The sequence below is a fragment of the Sinohyriopsis cumingii genome, chromosome 1 (genome assembly GCF_028554795.1).
Source record: "Sinohyriopsis cumingii isolate HCF-2022 chromosome 1, ASM2855479v2, whole genome shotgun sequence".
In the NCBI taxonomy this organism is placed as follows: domain Eukaryota; kingdom Metazoa; phylum Mollusca; class Bivalvia; order Unionida; family Unionidae; genus Sinohyriopsis; species Sinohyriopsis cumingii.
This window is the reverse complement of record NC_142961.1, coordinates 73,372,949-73,390,778: the sequence shown is the minus strand read 5'-3', so window position 1 is coordinate 73,390,778 and position 17,830 is coordinate 73,372,949. Positions and strand designations below refer to the sequence as shown.

At 35.5% G+C, this 17,830-nt stretch overlaps 1 protein-coding gene across 3 annotated transcripts in view; it reads right to left on the bottom strand.

Moving 5' to 3' along the window:
• Window positions 1–17,830, bottom strand: part of LOC149807119 (SCY1-like protein 2) — a 306,382-nt gene that overhangs the window by 175,176 nt on the left and 113,376 nt on the right. For all 3 annotated transcript variants that reach the window (XM_089962284.1, XM_089962277.1, XM_089962291.1), the window contains exon 2: window positions 6,163–8,501. In XM_089962284.1, coding sequence (XP_089818410.1) covers window positions 6,163–6,426 — 264 coding nt within the window. In that variant the 5' untranslated portion in view covers window positions 6,427–8,501. The remainder of the gene's footprint in view (window positions 1–6,162; window positions 8,502–17,830) is intronic.

Here is a 17,830-nt window from a genome sequence, read left to right as displayed (position 1 = left end):
GTTTTGGGCTGTCACTGGTCCAGATTTAATAGGAATTGTTTGAGGTTGTCAATGGTCCAGATTTACATATAGGATTTGTGTAGAATCATCAATGCCCTAGTTCTGCATATAGGATTTGTTTGGAATTGGCAATGCTCTTGATTTACATGTATGTTGTTTTGCATCTTTTCTAACAAATTTGATGAAACTGCCTTGTCTTAACTTTCTTCAAGGGGAATGTACAATTTATCAAAATTCACCATGAAAATCTTAGTGACTATCAACACAAGGTTTCTAACTGTACAACAATATTGACGTTTGTGCGAAAATGAGCAAAATAGGGTAGATTAGGATTGAAGAGAGAATTTACACTTGATGTCGTATTTTTAAACTTTTAGAGACATTCGCCGTAGATTAAACATTGGAAAATTAAACAGAATCGTGTTTGTTCCTTAATTGTCTCTCCTGTTATCCGTGTGCATGTTCTTTATTCAGAAACAAACGGCACCATTTGTACGTCCCGCAGGAATACCAGAAACTATTAATTATTTCATGATTAAATACGGTTGTGAAATTGGGTACTTTTTAAAAAGACTTGCAACAAATGTGGCTTTATTCAGAAACAAACTGTACCATTTGTACGTCCCACAGGAATTCCAGAAACTATTAATTATTTCTTGATTAAATACGGCTGTGCAATTGGGTACGTTTTAAAAAGACTTGCAACAAATGTGGCTTGTATTATTCAAGACTGCATCGTGTAATGGTCTTTAATTAAGATATCACGTCATTCTTTTATAAAACAAGGGTGATACCCGAAATGAAAGCATGAGTTATCTCCTTGAATCCTAGATCGTGTTTACTTCAAGTTTCGCATCCACATAGCAAATCTACCTAATTACCTGTCTTGTGAAAAATAAAAACTTAGGTTTACAGGTGGAATGGAAAATAAATATAAAAGCACAATCAAAAGCAGCGTCATCATTTTCTTTTCATGAAAATAGAAGGAAAACTATAAAACTATATTTAATCTGAAATACATTAACAATAAATGATTTTCAATAACCGCGGCCGAAGCATACCAAAACTTATTCAGAAGGGTTTAGCAGCTGCCTCACTTGGCGCTCAACATTAACAGTTAGTGTTAAGGCTGGTCGGCCTGCTGTCAGGATAATGTCATTTGGATTGGTGGGACTTGATGAAACATGTCTGCGGCATCATTATAAACTGTCACACTGCAGAGATCGCAAAGAAATGGCTACATTATTAGAACAAGGTTAAAAATCCAAATCACACACTTTCTATAATAAACATCTAACTGTATAAAAACAAAGAAACACAAACGACTGGGGTGAGACTTAAAGATCTGCCTTGCGATTAAACAAGCTTTCAAATCAAACACATCGAAACTCACAACCACTACACACGTGTATAAAGCTTGTAAGTAATATCTATTCTATATCCATAGTCCGCACACAACTGTAATAAACCATCATAAAGAGTGCTTTTATTTTGATAAATTAGAGAACTTCTCATTCGAATGAATTTTGAAAACGGGAGAGGAACAATTAATCACTATAAAATAGTAATTACTTCCCTGTAGGTGCTCTATGATAGTTTCTTCATTAATATATATTAGTAAGTTGTTGATAGTGCACATACTATTCACCCCTCTCAGTACGTCAATATTGAAAGTAAGTCACTACCGATCATAAAACAAATTGCTCGAATTAAAAGAATATGTAATTTAGGGTAAAAGACATACTACCCATACCCTACCCCCAAAATGCATGCTTAATCAAATATCATACATTCTTATTTTTCTTCCTGATGCCACACACCACTCCTTATTCTGCTTCAGAATGCCCTTTTACAACCCCAATGTTTTTGCAAATCTGTTTGAATTGAAATTAACCAATTCTTCGGGGATAATTTTATGGCACGTGTGATATTGCAAAGCATCCCCCTTTCTCTCTCGGACAGTGCGGGCATTGACTACTTTATTGATCAAGAGATATAACGTTAAAATTATTGGCAATCTTACACGAGAGCTAATTTCAAGCGAAGTGTATGAGATTAGTCTAAAACGTTATATCTTTGACATTATTTGCGAGTTTCATTAACTTTATCTGCGATGAACATATGTGGAAATGATTGTATTTTACCAAACGGCTAAATTAGCTTCATAAATTTAATATTAAATCATCACCCATTTGCGATTACGTTTAATGCTTAGTTTATGATTTTAGTGGAAAGAGTATGAATAACAAGACGAACAGATAATTTTCGGCATTTCATTAAATTCTGGCTTAGACGCTGAACCTTGCAATTCTTGCTCGTGCAAAACATAGTCCCTCACTTGAGAGGAAACAATCACAATCCGATAATTAGTAAGATTTACAGTGGGAATTGCCGTCTGATGCCACATTGTTCGCTCGATTCAAAACAACCGGGGCAGATAAGGTGATATTTCGATGAGACTGTTTATATCTTCTCCACCGAAAAGTGTGTCGATTTCACTATTGGGCATTCACCACAGTCGTAGTATTTGATACGGCAGAACAAAAAAGCATTTCAGTTGTCGTGTGAGATAATGGTTACTGGATACAGAAATTGTACTAAATCTATACGATAAAGGGGTTTCTCTAATTCAAGATTGAACGTTTTGTGGCCAGATATTTGCATTATTAGATTTGGAAGAATATTGTGATGAGAAAACTCTGTGTCAGCGGGAGACTATCATTTGTCGACATTCTTTTTATACGAGATGTGAGTTTATTAACTCCTGCTTTGGTTGACATTTAAACCACACTTGTCATCCGGAAGGGGTCGCAGCTAATCGATAATGAGAATTGTGCGTGAGAACATCATGATGTTTTTTGGACGAACCAAATTCACTGAAAGCGACATGTTAACGTCTTGACATATGAAACATTTTAAACTTAAAATACTGAACATAATATGTACCAATAATGGCATAAATATAGATCTCAGATGAATCAAGCTCTAATATTAAATTTATAAAATGAATTGAAAGCTGTCCTGCAATTGAGAGATTTGGCTAGATGAGCTAAATTCACATGTTGACTTATCGAATATAATACACTACAGACGAAATAAATAGAATGTCTACTTTATAAAGGTACACCCGAATGCTCTCTTAATTTCTTCGACATTCGGATGCACTGCAAAGACGAAGACGCACATTGATTCACTGGATCAGGAGACATGGTTATTTAATTACCACCGAGACAAGAACAGCCGAGACATTTTGAAAATACGAACCCGCAAGGTTGTGACATCAATATCAATGGGAACTGTACACTATACGCATAACAATCAACGATAGTCCCAATAATACTTTCTTTTCATTATGCAACATTGCTCAAATGATTTGTATACTCCTAATATGTACAATTAACTAACCTTGACACATATATATATATATATATATATATATATATATATATATATATATATATATATATATATATATATATATATATATATATTAAACACTGGCTTATGTGTCCAAATCCAGAATAGCCACAAGAAAGACAATGTATGTCTCTTTAAACCCTCTAATCACAAAAAGGCATGAAAACCGCTGGCACCATAGTAAAAGCCGGAAACTAAATTTAAAGAAATTCAAGTATTGTTGTAATCATAGGATATTTGAACATTTTTAAACAATAATTTTAAAAGATTCTTGTATATTCAATACACGTGAGTTTCGCTGTCATTTGTATTAGAAGAATCCATCTGACATTACACGAAGTCTTTAAAAGCCCCAATTATACCCCATCAATTAATTAATAGTAGAAGTTTGATATTTACCTCGTAATTGAATTATACTTGTCTGGACAAAATGAAGTTAAATCATAACTGAAATAAATAACAAATTTGGAAAATTTTCATGATTCGAAGAATAACCAATCTGTCTCCCTGTCTCGGTCCAGAGGTATATGCTTTAATCTTTCTATTTGGTCCCTCTTTCTCTACGGAAGCCCCACGGTTTAAGTTTACAACTTTTCTCTTTCATGGTTAATATTACTTGAAACTAAATCATGAAATTCAATTTCAGGTTTAACTCGGTATCTTTCTGTGTCATTTTAATCTACCGCTCATCCCCCCCCCCTCTCTCCTGTGCCTGAACGTACGATTTTCTTTTTTAATTATCTGTGTAAATATATTAATATGCCTAAGAACGATTGTTAATATACCCTGTTACCTCTCCGAGCTCATCCAAAACGTGTCAAGTTTATTAATTTCATTTCGTAATGGACTAGATACGCCAATCGTGAATCCCCTCGCCCGCGCACAAGATAAGACAAGACTTTATTATACTCAGGTTGTAAATGTTACAACACTTGAGGTATATAAGAAAAAGAACATAACTATACAGCGTTTGATGGCATTACATAATGCTTAATATGGTTATAATATTTGGAGAAAAATATCTAAGAATCTGCAAATATTTTTAAGAGTCCTACGTTACCTGTATTCATTAATAAGTTATATTTATAAACGTTAGTTCTGGCAGTGTAAATAAAAGGTAGAAAGTTTTGTATTTCATCGTGAAAATAAAAAGATGTTAAAAGATTATTATATATATATATCCCAATTTGTTTTCACTGACAGTGTGCAATATATTTTGAAGTAAGGAACATTAGCCAACCTACCAGATTATACGTGAAAGCTATGATTTGCAGACCTAAAACATAATAAAGTGTTTTGATGTACCTTTTGACAATGAGAACTATATGGTTTCTAAATCTAAACTAGTTTTAAATAGCCAGTAATTTAGACCCTTAGACGACGTATTGATGTTAGCTGCCCAAGATTGTATGCATTGATCTTTCAGTAAATCTTCTACCGAATTAAACCATTTAACTGATACAAAACTTTGATTTCTCAATACATAACTTAACCCACATCATCAAATATAGATTTGACTTTAAGTAACCAAGTATTGTTATACGAATTATCACCAACGTGTTTGCATAAGAGAGAATATATACGATAAGAACTTTTTAATTAAAAACTGCTAACCGATTTAGCCCAATAGGTTATCGTACAACTATAAATGTTAATAACTAATGGGTAATAATCAGAACTTTATCATTTTATTATTTGGCATCTTTTACGGTATGCCAGATAAGAAAATGATGTTAACAATGCAAATGCTGCGATGCGCTATCTCTGCTTCCTGAATATATAAAGGAACCCCAAGCGGCAATTCAGAGTACACAATTAGACCATTCTGGAATATAATGACATTGCCCCTATTGGAATCCATCATTGTTGAAAGCAGTGACTTTCGTACGCACGAGTAAGACAATAGTCATTTGCTCTGTGCATAACAAAAACCAATATCCATATAACTTAAACTATTGAGCCATATGTGTTGTTTTGTTTTATCCAAACTCAATTTTGTTTTCAATGTTACGTAATTCGAGCATTTTCTTTGCAATGGTTTCCATTAGAATGCCAAAAAAGTCTCTGGAAAACGTTTTAGCCATTTTGCAAGTGTCTGTGACTTTAGTGATGTGACGATATTCAAGTGATCCTCACGAATACAAACTTTTTAATGCTTATTTCTTTCGTCATAAGAAAATAAAAATTGTTAATGGAACAAGAACATGACTACCATATTTTACGAAAATCAATAGATTTAATGTGCTTGCTTACATTTAGTGTTTAACAGGTTTAGTATTAAAAGTAGTGCTCATTTTTCAATAATGTTTTTATTTAGTTTAATCCATTACTTACTGACATAAAATGCCACAGCTGTTATTATTATTATCATTTTATTTTCAGCGACTTGGAGTAAATGAGACAATAATTAGAGAAATGAATTCACGAAAGAGAAAAAAGAGGGTAGTAAGTTTTACATTTTGCAAGCAAAATGTGGTGAATTGTTCGAACTTTTATTGTAAAAATGTGTGTATGTGTGTAAAACGTACAAAATACAGCTAAATTTTCATATATATGATGTGGTTGGGTTATTCTGTGTTTTCTGACAAGCAATGTTCATCTTGGTGATTAGTACTGGTTCCCCTCAACTGAATTGGATAAATTAGTGGTAAAGGGAATAATGATAACTTTATTTTTCAAGACTATGTCAAATAAGATATAAAAAATGATGAGGAGGAAGATGAATTGCAATAAATTGATATTTACCTTCAGATCATCTATTCGCACAGCATCATAGATTTTCCAAACCATTTCCGGCCCGCAACTTGCCACCTGTCCCCGGATTTCAAAATACTTCGTGATTGGATTTGCCTCATCTGCTATGATGGAATACTTAATCATCGACAGGACATCCATACTCCTGTTCAAGGCTGCGGAACAGGGATTACGTCCGCACGAGATGCAGGATGGCCTATTTTCGGTTTCAGGCTCTTCCTCGGAAATGTAGATCACCGTCGGTAAACTGGACATGAAGACTGAGGTTCTATCAACAGTAACTTTATTCTGGTTATAATGGGCTGGATGAAACTTTTTGCTGTTTCATGTGCACAGACAGAGGATTAACGACTAAAATGTGTCTAAGACGGTCAATAATCATGAGGGAAACATGCACGTGTTAACAATTATGCAGGGATAAATGAAGCTTTCATTAACATTTATGATAAGTACTTTGTAGCAATAATGTAAATCCAGGTGGCGTGACAAAGTTTCCGTATATTTTGTTTTTACCTTTTTCTATTCTATTCTTCTCACATTAGATTACAAATTATAGTGCATGCACATAAACCGTAGTCCTCTGGAAGAAATGTTCATTACAATTTAGCCTCAAATTATAAATCAACAACAAGCAGACAGTTTGGGTCTTTACGAAATTAGACTTTCTGATCATGAGACGATGAAAGCACAATCGAGTTCATCGATTCAATAAACGTTCAAAGATAAAACAGCACAACACATGCTACGTTATCTTTAAATTCTAGAACCATGTGAACTATTTCCTTCTGCTAGATTACGTCGGAGAGTCATATAATAGCAATATGGAAACTATTTATTACATTTAACAATTTTATTTCATAAACCGTTACTTCCTTATTGTTTATGAATATGAAGCAGAATGGAACATAATCACTGCCACATTACTGTTTCCTTCCCTCCTCAATTAGACGGTTATCATCAACACTACCAGAGGAACATGGTCGGTGCATGTGAGAGCCTGCAAACATCCGGACCAGACTGAAAATTGCGCTTGGACATCCTGGGACATAGCTGTTATTGTTGGCAAAATTCTCATTCAACATCGATCATTTACTGCAGATTCATAGCATTTCAATTAATTCAACACATTGCTTCTTAATATAGTTCTACGTTCGAAAAAGTACTTTAATGCGATAAATCCACCACAACAGCACACTTTTGTCATGACGAATATAAGATATATCATTAATCACAAGTCATGGAGATAAGTTGCTCGTTTTTTTAAAAAATAAATTAGTCATGTATTAAATTAAAAGTCTTAATGTCAGATACTTGGAATTCCATATGTCTGTATCTGTATTCTGTACACATTTTGACTAATTTTGAGATAAAGGACTTATAGATTTAAAAAAAAAATCAACAGTAAGCTTCTAAGGATTAAAAGATATGCAAATTTGTTTAAGTCTATATTACTCATAGAAAATTTAAGTACTAAAAATAAGTAACTGTATTTGTCAAACAAAATGAAGGTACCTTATAGCCGATGACTATATCTCACAGAGAAATCTTTTCAGGCATTCCTTTCATTTGCAATTCTTTCTCCAAATCCGATTAGCCTTATTCTTGGCCTTATTCTATCATCGATATCGCACCTCTAATTAAACTCCTTCCACATTATTTGCCAGAACCGTAAATGACGATAGACAAAATGAAAGTTGGTAGATAATTCCTTCAATTCTGCGAGAAGATGTGATAGATAATATCTTGCAAAAAATTAAGTCCTTCAACAGATATCCATCCTGCGCTCTTGTTAACTCAGTAATTCCTTGGAATACAGTCCAGTAATTGCATAAAACACAGGTTCTGAATTAATTCCATCGATGTTTGAACCTTTTCTTTTCGAAATTATTGATCTTTACCTGTATAGCATCATTTGACATCGATTTTTAAACTCCGGAAATCGTCCCTGTCATTACACCATAGCATTGGTCATTATGTACAGCCTAGTATAAAATTATGGAATCCAAGAAAAGCATAACATAATTACATAGATACGTCTGCAACTTTGAAGCTGCCAATGAAGGGCGTTCTTTTCTTAGTATGCTTCGGAATACTGTGATGTGTCAAAGCTTTGCATACTGCTATATCAATATTGTTGTCACGAGAGAAAAGGCTTGATTTACAGAGCTGTATGTGCGTGACAGCTCTTATCAACGATGCTCTCTACAATACCTATTGACCGCATTATTCCTGCTTTAAGTCCGCTCTGGATTTTATCAGATCCTAACCTTGTTCTCTACAGGACATCAAACTGATTGAACTGACTTGTATTTCCGGATATGATTTCTCTCCTGTAAAAAAAATAAAAAAATTAAGACACGGTAAATAAATTCATATCACGATTTTCGTGTGGCAAATTAGTGAACAGCTTTCCGTCAAGTTTATAACGTGGCAAATTAGTAAATAGATTTCTGCCAAGGTTTGCATGTGGTACATTTGTTTCTTTGAAGTGAAGTATTAAACTTGTATATTTTGAGTAGTTGTTTATTGTCGACATCTCATTATTAAACGAGTGCTTTTAATCATCCATATTTCATAAACTGTAATATCATTTACTTGTTTTCTGAGGTGAGAGGTTAACACGAATTTTGCATTTACGTTAGCTCATTAAATGGACGTTAAATCAATTAATCGAACACAGCTGCAAAACTAAGTGGAGCGAAGTAACACGAGTTATGAGTTACAATTTCAACTTAACACTATACTCTGCACAAGACTTTCATTTAAGGAAACGTAACTGCCAAAACTGCTCAGATATCATTATTAAGTGTGCTCTTTGATGACAATAAATCCACTTCAGTTTTAGTAAGAACGTAATATATGCTAAGAGAAAGCAATTATCGATCATTGAAGTGTTGAAAGTTATATTAATTATGATGGTGCTGGGTCTAATATTTTATTCTAACGAGTGTACAGTTATCAACATTTGATCATGTGACAAACTCGGCATATCATTTAACAAACGCGGCATATCATACGACTTGGCATATCATATGACAAACTCGGCGTATGATGTGACAAACTCAGCATATAACAAACACATCATGTTAAAAACGCAGTCTATTACAAATACATCATGTAACAAATTCTTTATATTGCGTCATGTAAAAAAATAAGTATATTACAAATAGCTATATAATGAACTTTTTTAAAACTTAACTGAAAATTAAAATGTCAACTAGAATTCACGATTCGTAATTTAGGTTGTAGATAATATGCTTAATATTCAGAAAGCACGTACAAGCTATTACAGTAGTCGATTCCATTACGGGGAACTGGAAATGAATGGATTATTAAATGCAAGTTCTAAATAGGTAATATAAACGTCTGAAAGGGCAGATTAGGTTATCAAATGCAAGATCTGAATAACTACTATAAACATTGGATAGGACAAATCCGGTTAGATATGGCAAGTTCTAAATAACAAGCATAAGCATAATGTTTTCAGTTATAAAGTTATTGAAGCGTACAATATATATATATATATATATATATATATATATATATATATATATATATATATATATATATATATATATATATATATATATATATATATATATATATATATATATATATATATATATATATATATATATAGAGAGAGAGAGAGAGAGAGAGAGAGAGAGAATGACCCGTACCCCTTCTATTCTCTCTAATTTTACTTGTAATTTATGGCAAAAAGCTATGAACAAGAATAGCAAAAAAGCCCAACTGATTTAATTTATTGGCATAAAATGAGACAAGAGGCTCAAGAATGTTGAAATCAAATACAATATGCGCTGCAGCCAGACAATTTATGTTCCTTTGTATACATATTTAGATGCATATCACGATGATTACGAATTAGGATATTGATTTCTCCTTGTCCGGTAGCTTGAAATGACAATATATTTCGAATAAAATTAAAGGAGAATGCATATCGTGAAGGATCCAGAATGAATTGATTCTGCCCCTTTTTATCGATTTCTTTTTCAGAACACAGCTCTTATTAAATATCAAACGTCAACCACCTCATCATCCAAATAGTGTAGCTTCTGGAACAAAGAGTTTCATTTTATTGTATCCACAAATTGCGTTGTATTTTGTTATGAGCTTTACTTTTCATTTAACATAAGTTTGCTCTCACCTAACACCACATACCCCTAACAGCATTAAAAACCAACATAATGCCCTATTTCCTTAATCGCGACCTTACACACCAACGTAACGCCATAAACCCCCCGAAACACGGACTTAGATACCAACTTTAAGATATATTTATTCAGATGCTGCCTAATGCAGTTATAAGAATCCTAGCACTTTTCAATTTAAAAATCTGTTTTGTGTTAAAGAATAAACTCTATATTTGCCATTAGATCCACTAACAAAAGTAAGTAAAACAAAAACTTAATAGCTTTTAATCTCCTATATAAACATCGTGGAAAGATGACTAGAAAATTATTACATTTCTACATGCATGGAAACAATAAAAAAATGTACTGCGCAATCCAGATGAAACACGGTCTCTTTATTGTCATATTTAAATTTTGTCATGCACATAATCTTGAGCAAAAAGCTTAAACTGACCACAAAAATATAATTAAAACTTGAAAGCAAATATTGTATAATATTGGCATTACTGCTTAGATTATATTTTTTTTTAATACGATACATGATGAAAATGGAACAAAAGAAACTCTGTTAGATGTTCATAAGGCACTATATTTCTTAAACTCGGTTAGCAAAACAATTCGGGCATTTACTCACAATCTGATGAATTGCATTCAAACAACATAGAAATATTTAAAAATAAGACAACTACATCAAATGGTTCGCTTTAACAAAATAAACTGAGAAAAGTCATAATATTGTCCCATTTATTTTTATTATTGTTAACGTTTTCACATCAGTCTTCGGTTATTTTTAAGACTAACATGTAGTACCTCATGGCTCCATTAATGTAACTCATGTCCCTAGCGATTAGAGCGTCCGCCTCGAGGACAAAAGGCCGCTGGTTCGAACCCAGGAGGAGTCATACTAAAGACTTTTTAAAAATAGTACTAACAGCTGCCTCGCAATGCACTCAGCATGAAGAGGTTAATGTTAGGCCGCGAGTTCGAACCACAGAGGAGTCATACTAAAGACTTTTAAAAAATAGTACTAACAGCTGCCTCGCAAGGCACTCTGCAGTGTTAGGACTAGTCGGCCTAGTGTCAGGATAATGTGGGATAGCATGCTGCATGTTTGCGACATGATGCACCAGTGTTTGATATCATTGTAAACTGTCACACTGCAGACATCTTAGCGATATGACTGAAAAATTGTGAATTTAAACGTTTATGTACCATAAAAAGTAACTTGAAATGCAAAATTCCAAATCACACAAACAAACGCACCCACACCCCCCACACATACACGTTTCTCATTGCTTTGCATAAGAAGCAGAACAGAGGGTGAGCAGACCACTTGCTTTAAAAACCTCAACAGAAGAAAACAAAACAAAAAACAAAATAAGGTCAATAACGTCAAACCAAAGCCTTTAATTTACCGAGAGTTTCTATAATTGGGTTACTTTATCTATGTCGTTTGTGTTTTTCAAAATTTGTGTTTACCTGTCCGGACACTTATTTCTGGTCGCACCCTCTCTGCTGCTATACATGTGTGAATAATTGAATCTTTATTATATGAATAATGGAATCTTACACTAGTAGATTAACTCGAGAAAGATTAGATGCAATCAGAAGATATCTTGCTTTTCGTGAAGCTCGTAAACGAAAACTTCAAGAACTCGAAGATGCACAAGTTCATTGAGGAGGTTGTTAAAACAATTCGTTAAACCTGTTACAAAGGCTACTGAAAGAGTTGCATAAGCCACTGAAAGTCTTCTTCCGGCAGTAACAAAAACTGCTAAGCAGATTAAAAAAATAGCAAGAAGAACCAAACAGACAAAAAAGAGTTTGAGATCTTCCAGCTGGAATAGCTGCCGTTCAACCACCTGATAAGGAAGAAGAGATACTTGAAGGTATTGGTGAAAGAAAAAGATCTTGGATAAAGAATAAAACTTAAAGTAAGAAATAAAATATGGTGTTGATTAAAAAATTCAGAGAAGGTGCTGCTGAAGAACTTAGAAAAGTTAAGGAGGAAAATTTACCTAATGCTGCAATGGTAGGTTTTCTTAAAACGTGTCTGCTTTTAAAACTTGAGTTTGCTGGTGTAAATATTGATACTTTTTAAGTGGGTATATCGCATATATTTCAACAAAGGACAGGTTAGAAATGATGGCATAATGTATTATCGATATATTACAGAGATAAATAGATTGTATGCAGAGTCAGAAAAACAACAAATACACACCTAACCATGAAGTTACTCTTCAAGATAAATTTACGAAGAAAAGTTTTAAATGCTATTGCAAATGCAAAAGCAGAAGAAGTTTACGATATTGCTGCAAAATATCAAAATATAAGTAAATATGTAAGAACCAAACATGTTGGATCATGGACAAAAGATGATTGGGTTAGATATGTTTATCTAATTTTTACTAAACAAAGTTCTCTCTCAGCTGATGATCTTAATTTTCAAGACTTTCAAAAAGAAGTAAGAAAAAGAGAGCAACATAAATAAATACAACAGGTTGTAACTGAAGCTCAATCACAATCTCCTTCTCCTCCATCACGATATCCTCGTCGACAACTTCCTCAAATTCCTCAACAAAAACAAAAACAATTTTCTCAACTTTAACGACTACCTTCTAGTGTCGAAATTGAAGCTGAAAATAAATTTACAACTGAAGGTTTAAAGACTTATATGAATGTGGATTATTCTAGATTAAAAGATATTGCTGCAAATTATGCTGAAAGAGATACAGTTTTAAAACCTGAATATAGATCTTTGACAAAAGATGGTTGGATTAATAATATAGCTTTAATTACATTTGGTTCTGAAGATGCAGGTAGTAAAATGTTTCAACAATCATTTTATGATTATGTAAGGGAACGAGAAGAAAAATTAAAAGAAGAAAAGAAGATGAAGCTTATTATTCTCAACTGCTTGGACAACCGCCTGAACCGAAAACACAAAGTGGATTAGGAACTTGTCCTGACAGTGTTGTTGTTAATGTTGATCGCTTAGAAGTTCTGTTCGAGGAAATCCAACAAATTGGTTACCGTCTATGTTCGCATAAATTCTTTATGATTCCAAAAACAAAACACACTGAATTTCGAAAAATCCAGGAATCCTCAGCTCTTAAAGAAGGTTTCTCGGCGCTCTTGAAGTGTACTAAGTACACCAGTATCTTTTGTCGTTTAATTCCTACTTACTTCAGTTACATGCGCGATAGTCCATCTGCATTCCCATGTTGTTTGCCGTTCCTGTGCTTTATAATGAAGTTGTAAGGCTGGAGTGCCAAACACCATCTAAGTAGACGCTGATTCTTGTTTCACATTTTATTTAACCATGTCAATGGATTGTGGTCAGTCACGATTTCAAATGTTGTCCCCAACAGGTAATAACTTAAAGAATCAATCCACCACACGATCGCAAGACATTCCTTCTCGATAGATGCATATTTCTGCTCTCGCGGTTGAAGTTTCCGGCTTAGAAAGGCCACCGCATGTTCTTCGCCATCCATTGTCTGGCTTAGCACAAGGCCAATTGCTGTGTCACTAGCATCCGTCTGCACGATAAGTTCCCTGCTGACAACCGGTGCAATAAGGACTGGGGTCTTAGTAAGATCATCCTTCAACATTTTAAAGGATCGGACGGCGTCTTCAGTCCTTACAAGTATATTTGGTCTTCCTTTCTGTGTCATGGAAGTTAATGGTACTGCTACTTCGGCAAAGGTCTTAATGAATTTTTTGTAGCATCCAACCATTCCAAGAAATGAGCGTATTCCCTTTTTTCGTTGTGAGTAATGAAAAGTCACGCATTGCTTTAAATTTATTGTTGTTTGTCTTATTTTTCCCTCCTGGAATATATCACTGGATATCGCCCGAGGTCTGCGATCTCAGCTGCTCCAAACTCAACTCGCACTTTGACGGCTTTATTTTAAGGCTATCTTCCCGTATACGTTGCAGCAAGGCACGTAGATTTTCTATCTGTTATGACCAAGTTTCGTTTGACACAATGATTTTGTCAAAATATATGTTGCGACATTATGTAGTCCGGACACAAGTAAGTCGATGAGTCTGGCGAAACTGGCGGGTGCCGTTTTCATCCGAAGGGCATGATGCTAAAGTCATATAGCCCAAACGGAGTCACAAATGCAGACTTTTTCCTCGATTCTCCAGCTAGAGGAACTTGTCGTTAACCCTTAGTTAGATCTATCTGACTCAAGTAACTTCCATAACCAGTCTTCTCAAATAGATCATCCGTTCGTGGGACTGAAGAGTTCCATCCTTTTTGTCAACTAATACACAAGGCGAACTCCATGGACTGATTGAGGGCCGAATGAGGCCTTGCTCTAGCATTTCATCCAATATTGCTTTCACCTCTTTCCGTTGCGTGAAAGGTATTATATATGGCCATTGTTTAATTGGTGTCTCCGAAGTTATCTTAATACTGTGAGTTAAAATGTTCATTCGACCAGGCCAGCCTGAAATTCGTTGCAAAGATTTATAAAATCCTCTCGTTGTTCTTTTGTCAAGTTTACCACCAGCTTAATGTCAGCGTCACCTTCATCTGCTCTTGGAGGAAAATCAATATCCACACCATCGTTCTCGTCTGCCTTCGTCGCTAGCATCACAGCACGCTTGTATCCACGCAGTAAGTTTACACGATCGGTTACCGTACCGCGCCTACCGAGTACAGATACCTGGTAGTTAAGATCGTTTATCTTTCGGACTACGCAAAAAGGTCCCTGCCATTGTGCTTTCATCTTGGACGATCCTGATGGCAAGAACATAACGACTTTATCCCCTGGACTAAATTCTCGTGGTTTCGTGTGATGATGATACAGTGGCTTGATTTTCTTTTGGCGATCCAACATATTATCTTCGACAAGAGCAGTTAGATCAGCCAACGTCTCTCGCATTTTCAAAACATGCTCCACAGTCGACGTCCTTACATCCTCCTCTCCCGTAAACAAGCCTTGTAAAATCTGCATTGGCCCTCTATCTGGCCAACCATACAACATCTCAAAGGGTGAAAATCTAGTTTGCTCATGTGGGACTTTGCGGTATGCAAACAACAAAAATGATAACATCTCATCCCATTCATTCTTGCTGTTTGTACAGAACTTCCGCAACATTTCCTTCAACGTCCCGTTAAAACGTTCTACCTTTCCATTCGCTTGTGGGTGATAAGGCGTTGTTGTAATTCCACCGATACCCACTAGTTCATAACGCTGTTTCAATAAGGTACTAGTGAAGTTGGTCCCTTTGTGTGTTAATATGACCTTTGGAAAACCAACACGGCTAAACAACTCAATCAGTGCTCCAGCTGCACTCAGATTGTCTCTATATCCTACAATGGAAAAGCTTCGGGATACCTCGTTGTATCATCAACCACCGTCAGAATGTATTTATTACCAGACTTCGAACTTGATAACGGTCCTACATTATCCATTGCAATTTTTGAGATCGGTTCTGTTATCATCGGTGGGCAAACCATTGTTGCTTTCTCATCTGCAGTCCGATTTTCAGTCATCTGACATTCATGACACGATGTACAATATCCTTTTACATCGGAAAACATTCCAGGCCAAAAGAGCGATTGGAGAATCCTCTCTCTTGTTTTCTCGAAACCAAGGTGACCTGCAAGGGGTCGATCATGTGCAAGCTCCATAACCATTTTTTGTAATCCTGCTGGTACCACTATTTTCTCCCGTCCATGTGAACCATCACATGATTGCCATTTACGTCGCAAATATAATTCTCCCAGAAGAATGCCATTGGTTCCTCCTCAGCCTCTTTACGAGTAGGAAAGGACTTCTCTCTAATACTTTGCAGTGAAATATCCGCAATCTATATTTTCGACAACATGTCCGCATTCATCACTGAAAGTTTGTCAACTTCAATGTCATCACGCTGATCAGTATTTGCTGTCTCGTTGTTGTTGTTGACAACTTCAGTCTTATCCTCATCCTCATATTGGTAAGTATTTTCCACAGTCCTCTCATCGTCGAGTTCTTTTAACAACAAATGACCCTTTCTTGCTAAGTATATCCATCCCCAACAGGGCTTCACCGGCTAAATTTGAAACAAGACCCACTTGCTCTGGTCCCTTGTAATACGTAGTGTCGATATCTGTCACCGCCAACTTTGCGGTAAATGGTTGACCCACTGCAATGTATAACGTAACTTTGTGCCCCTCCAGCTTGCAACTCTCGACAACAAGATCTTCTCTTATCATGGTCATATCTGATCCAGTGTCTTTCACAAACATAACCTCGCACCCATTTAAACATCATGTTTCTGAAATAAGCCTTTCACCAATTGTTGGCTTAACAAAACAAGCTGCTGAGTTTCCACGATGTTTCATGTCATCTGTTGGACAATACCTTGCAATATGTTCCTATTGCTTGCATCGTTAACACTGCCTATTCTTATGTTTCAAATGGTCATTCGTCGATGTTAGTTTCGCTTGCTGCTGTAAGTTCTGAATATTCGTCCTCTTACTAGTTATATTCATATTTTGACTAAACTTATTATTTTGCCATTGCTGTTGTACATTGGTGGGAATATAATCTTCTGCAACATCTACAACTGGACTAGAGCCCTTGTTCATCCTAATCCACTGTGAAAAATTCCCCACGAAGACAAATTACCGCTCAGGTGGCATTGTAGGTAGAGCGTCCGCCTCGGTTGCGGCAAGTCGTGGGTTCGTTCCCCGGCCGAGTCATACCAAAGACTTACAAAAATGGTATTAACGGCTGCCTCGCTTGGCGCTCAGCATAAAGAGGTTAGTGTTAGGACTGGTCGGCCTGGTGTCAGGAAATGTGACTGGGTAGGACATGATATTACATGTCTGCGGCATGATGCCCCAGTGCTAGACATCACTATAAACTGTCACACTACAGACATCGTAGTGATATGACTGAAACATTGTTAAAGCTAAGTTAAAAATTCCAAATCACACACAAATAGTAGGGTCACTGTCCTCCAAGAAACGCTTTTTGTGGTGATCAATCCTGGTCACGATACGTCTCGGTGCTTTCCTTCTTCATGCTCATAAACTCAATGAAATGTTCATGCGGTCTCTTCCCAAAGCGACAAATCAGTCCTTCCCTGAGTTCCGGGTAATCGCCACAAGCTTGAGTTGCAATATGTCTAGCCGTGCCTGTCAAAAGAGTTCCTAGCTGTAATACTTTAAACGCGTCAGACCACTTAGCAAGTTTTGCAATTGATTCCGACTTTGGTAGGAAAGTCACAATATCTTCTCCTAGTTCATGGTCATACGCCTGAAGCTATACTTCAAATGGCATTGAAGATGTTTTTCCGTCGCGTTTTCTTGACATTTTATTCTTTCTAACTCAATTTACAAACGCTTCATTTTTTATCTGAATTTCTCTCTTTCCATTTTCGATTCAAACTCCTTGTCTTAACTCGAATTCTCTTTCATTTTTCTTTGTACTAGGTTTTTGCTTTGTTTCCTTGGGTGGTTGCATGTGCTCAAGGTTAAGTTCCTCTTCTGTAAATTC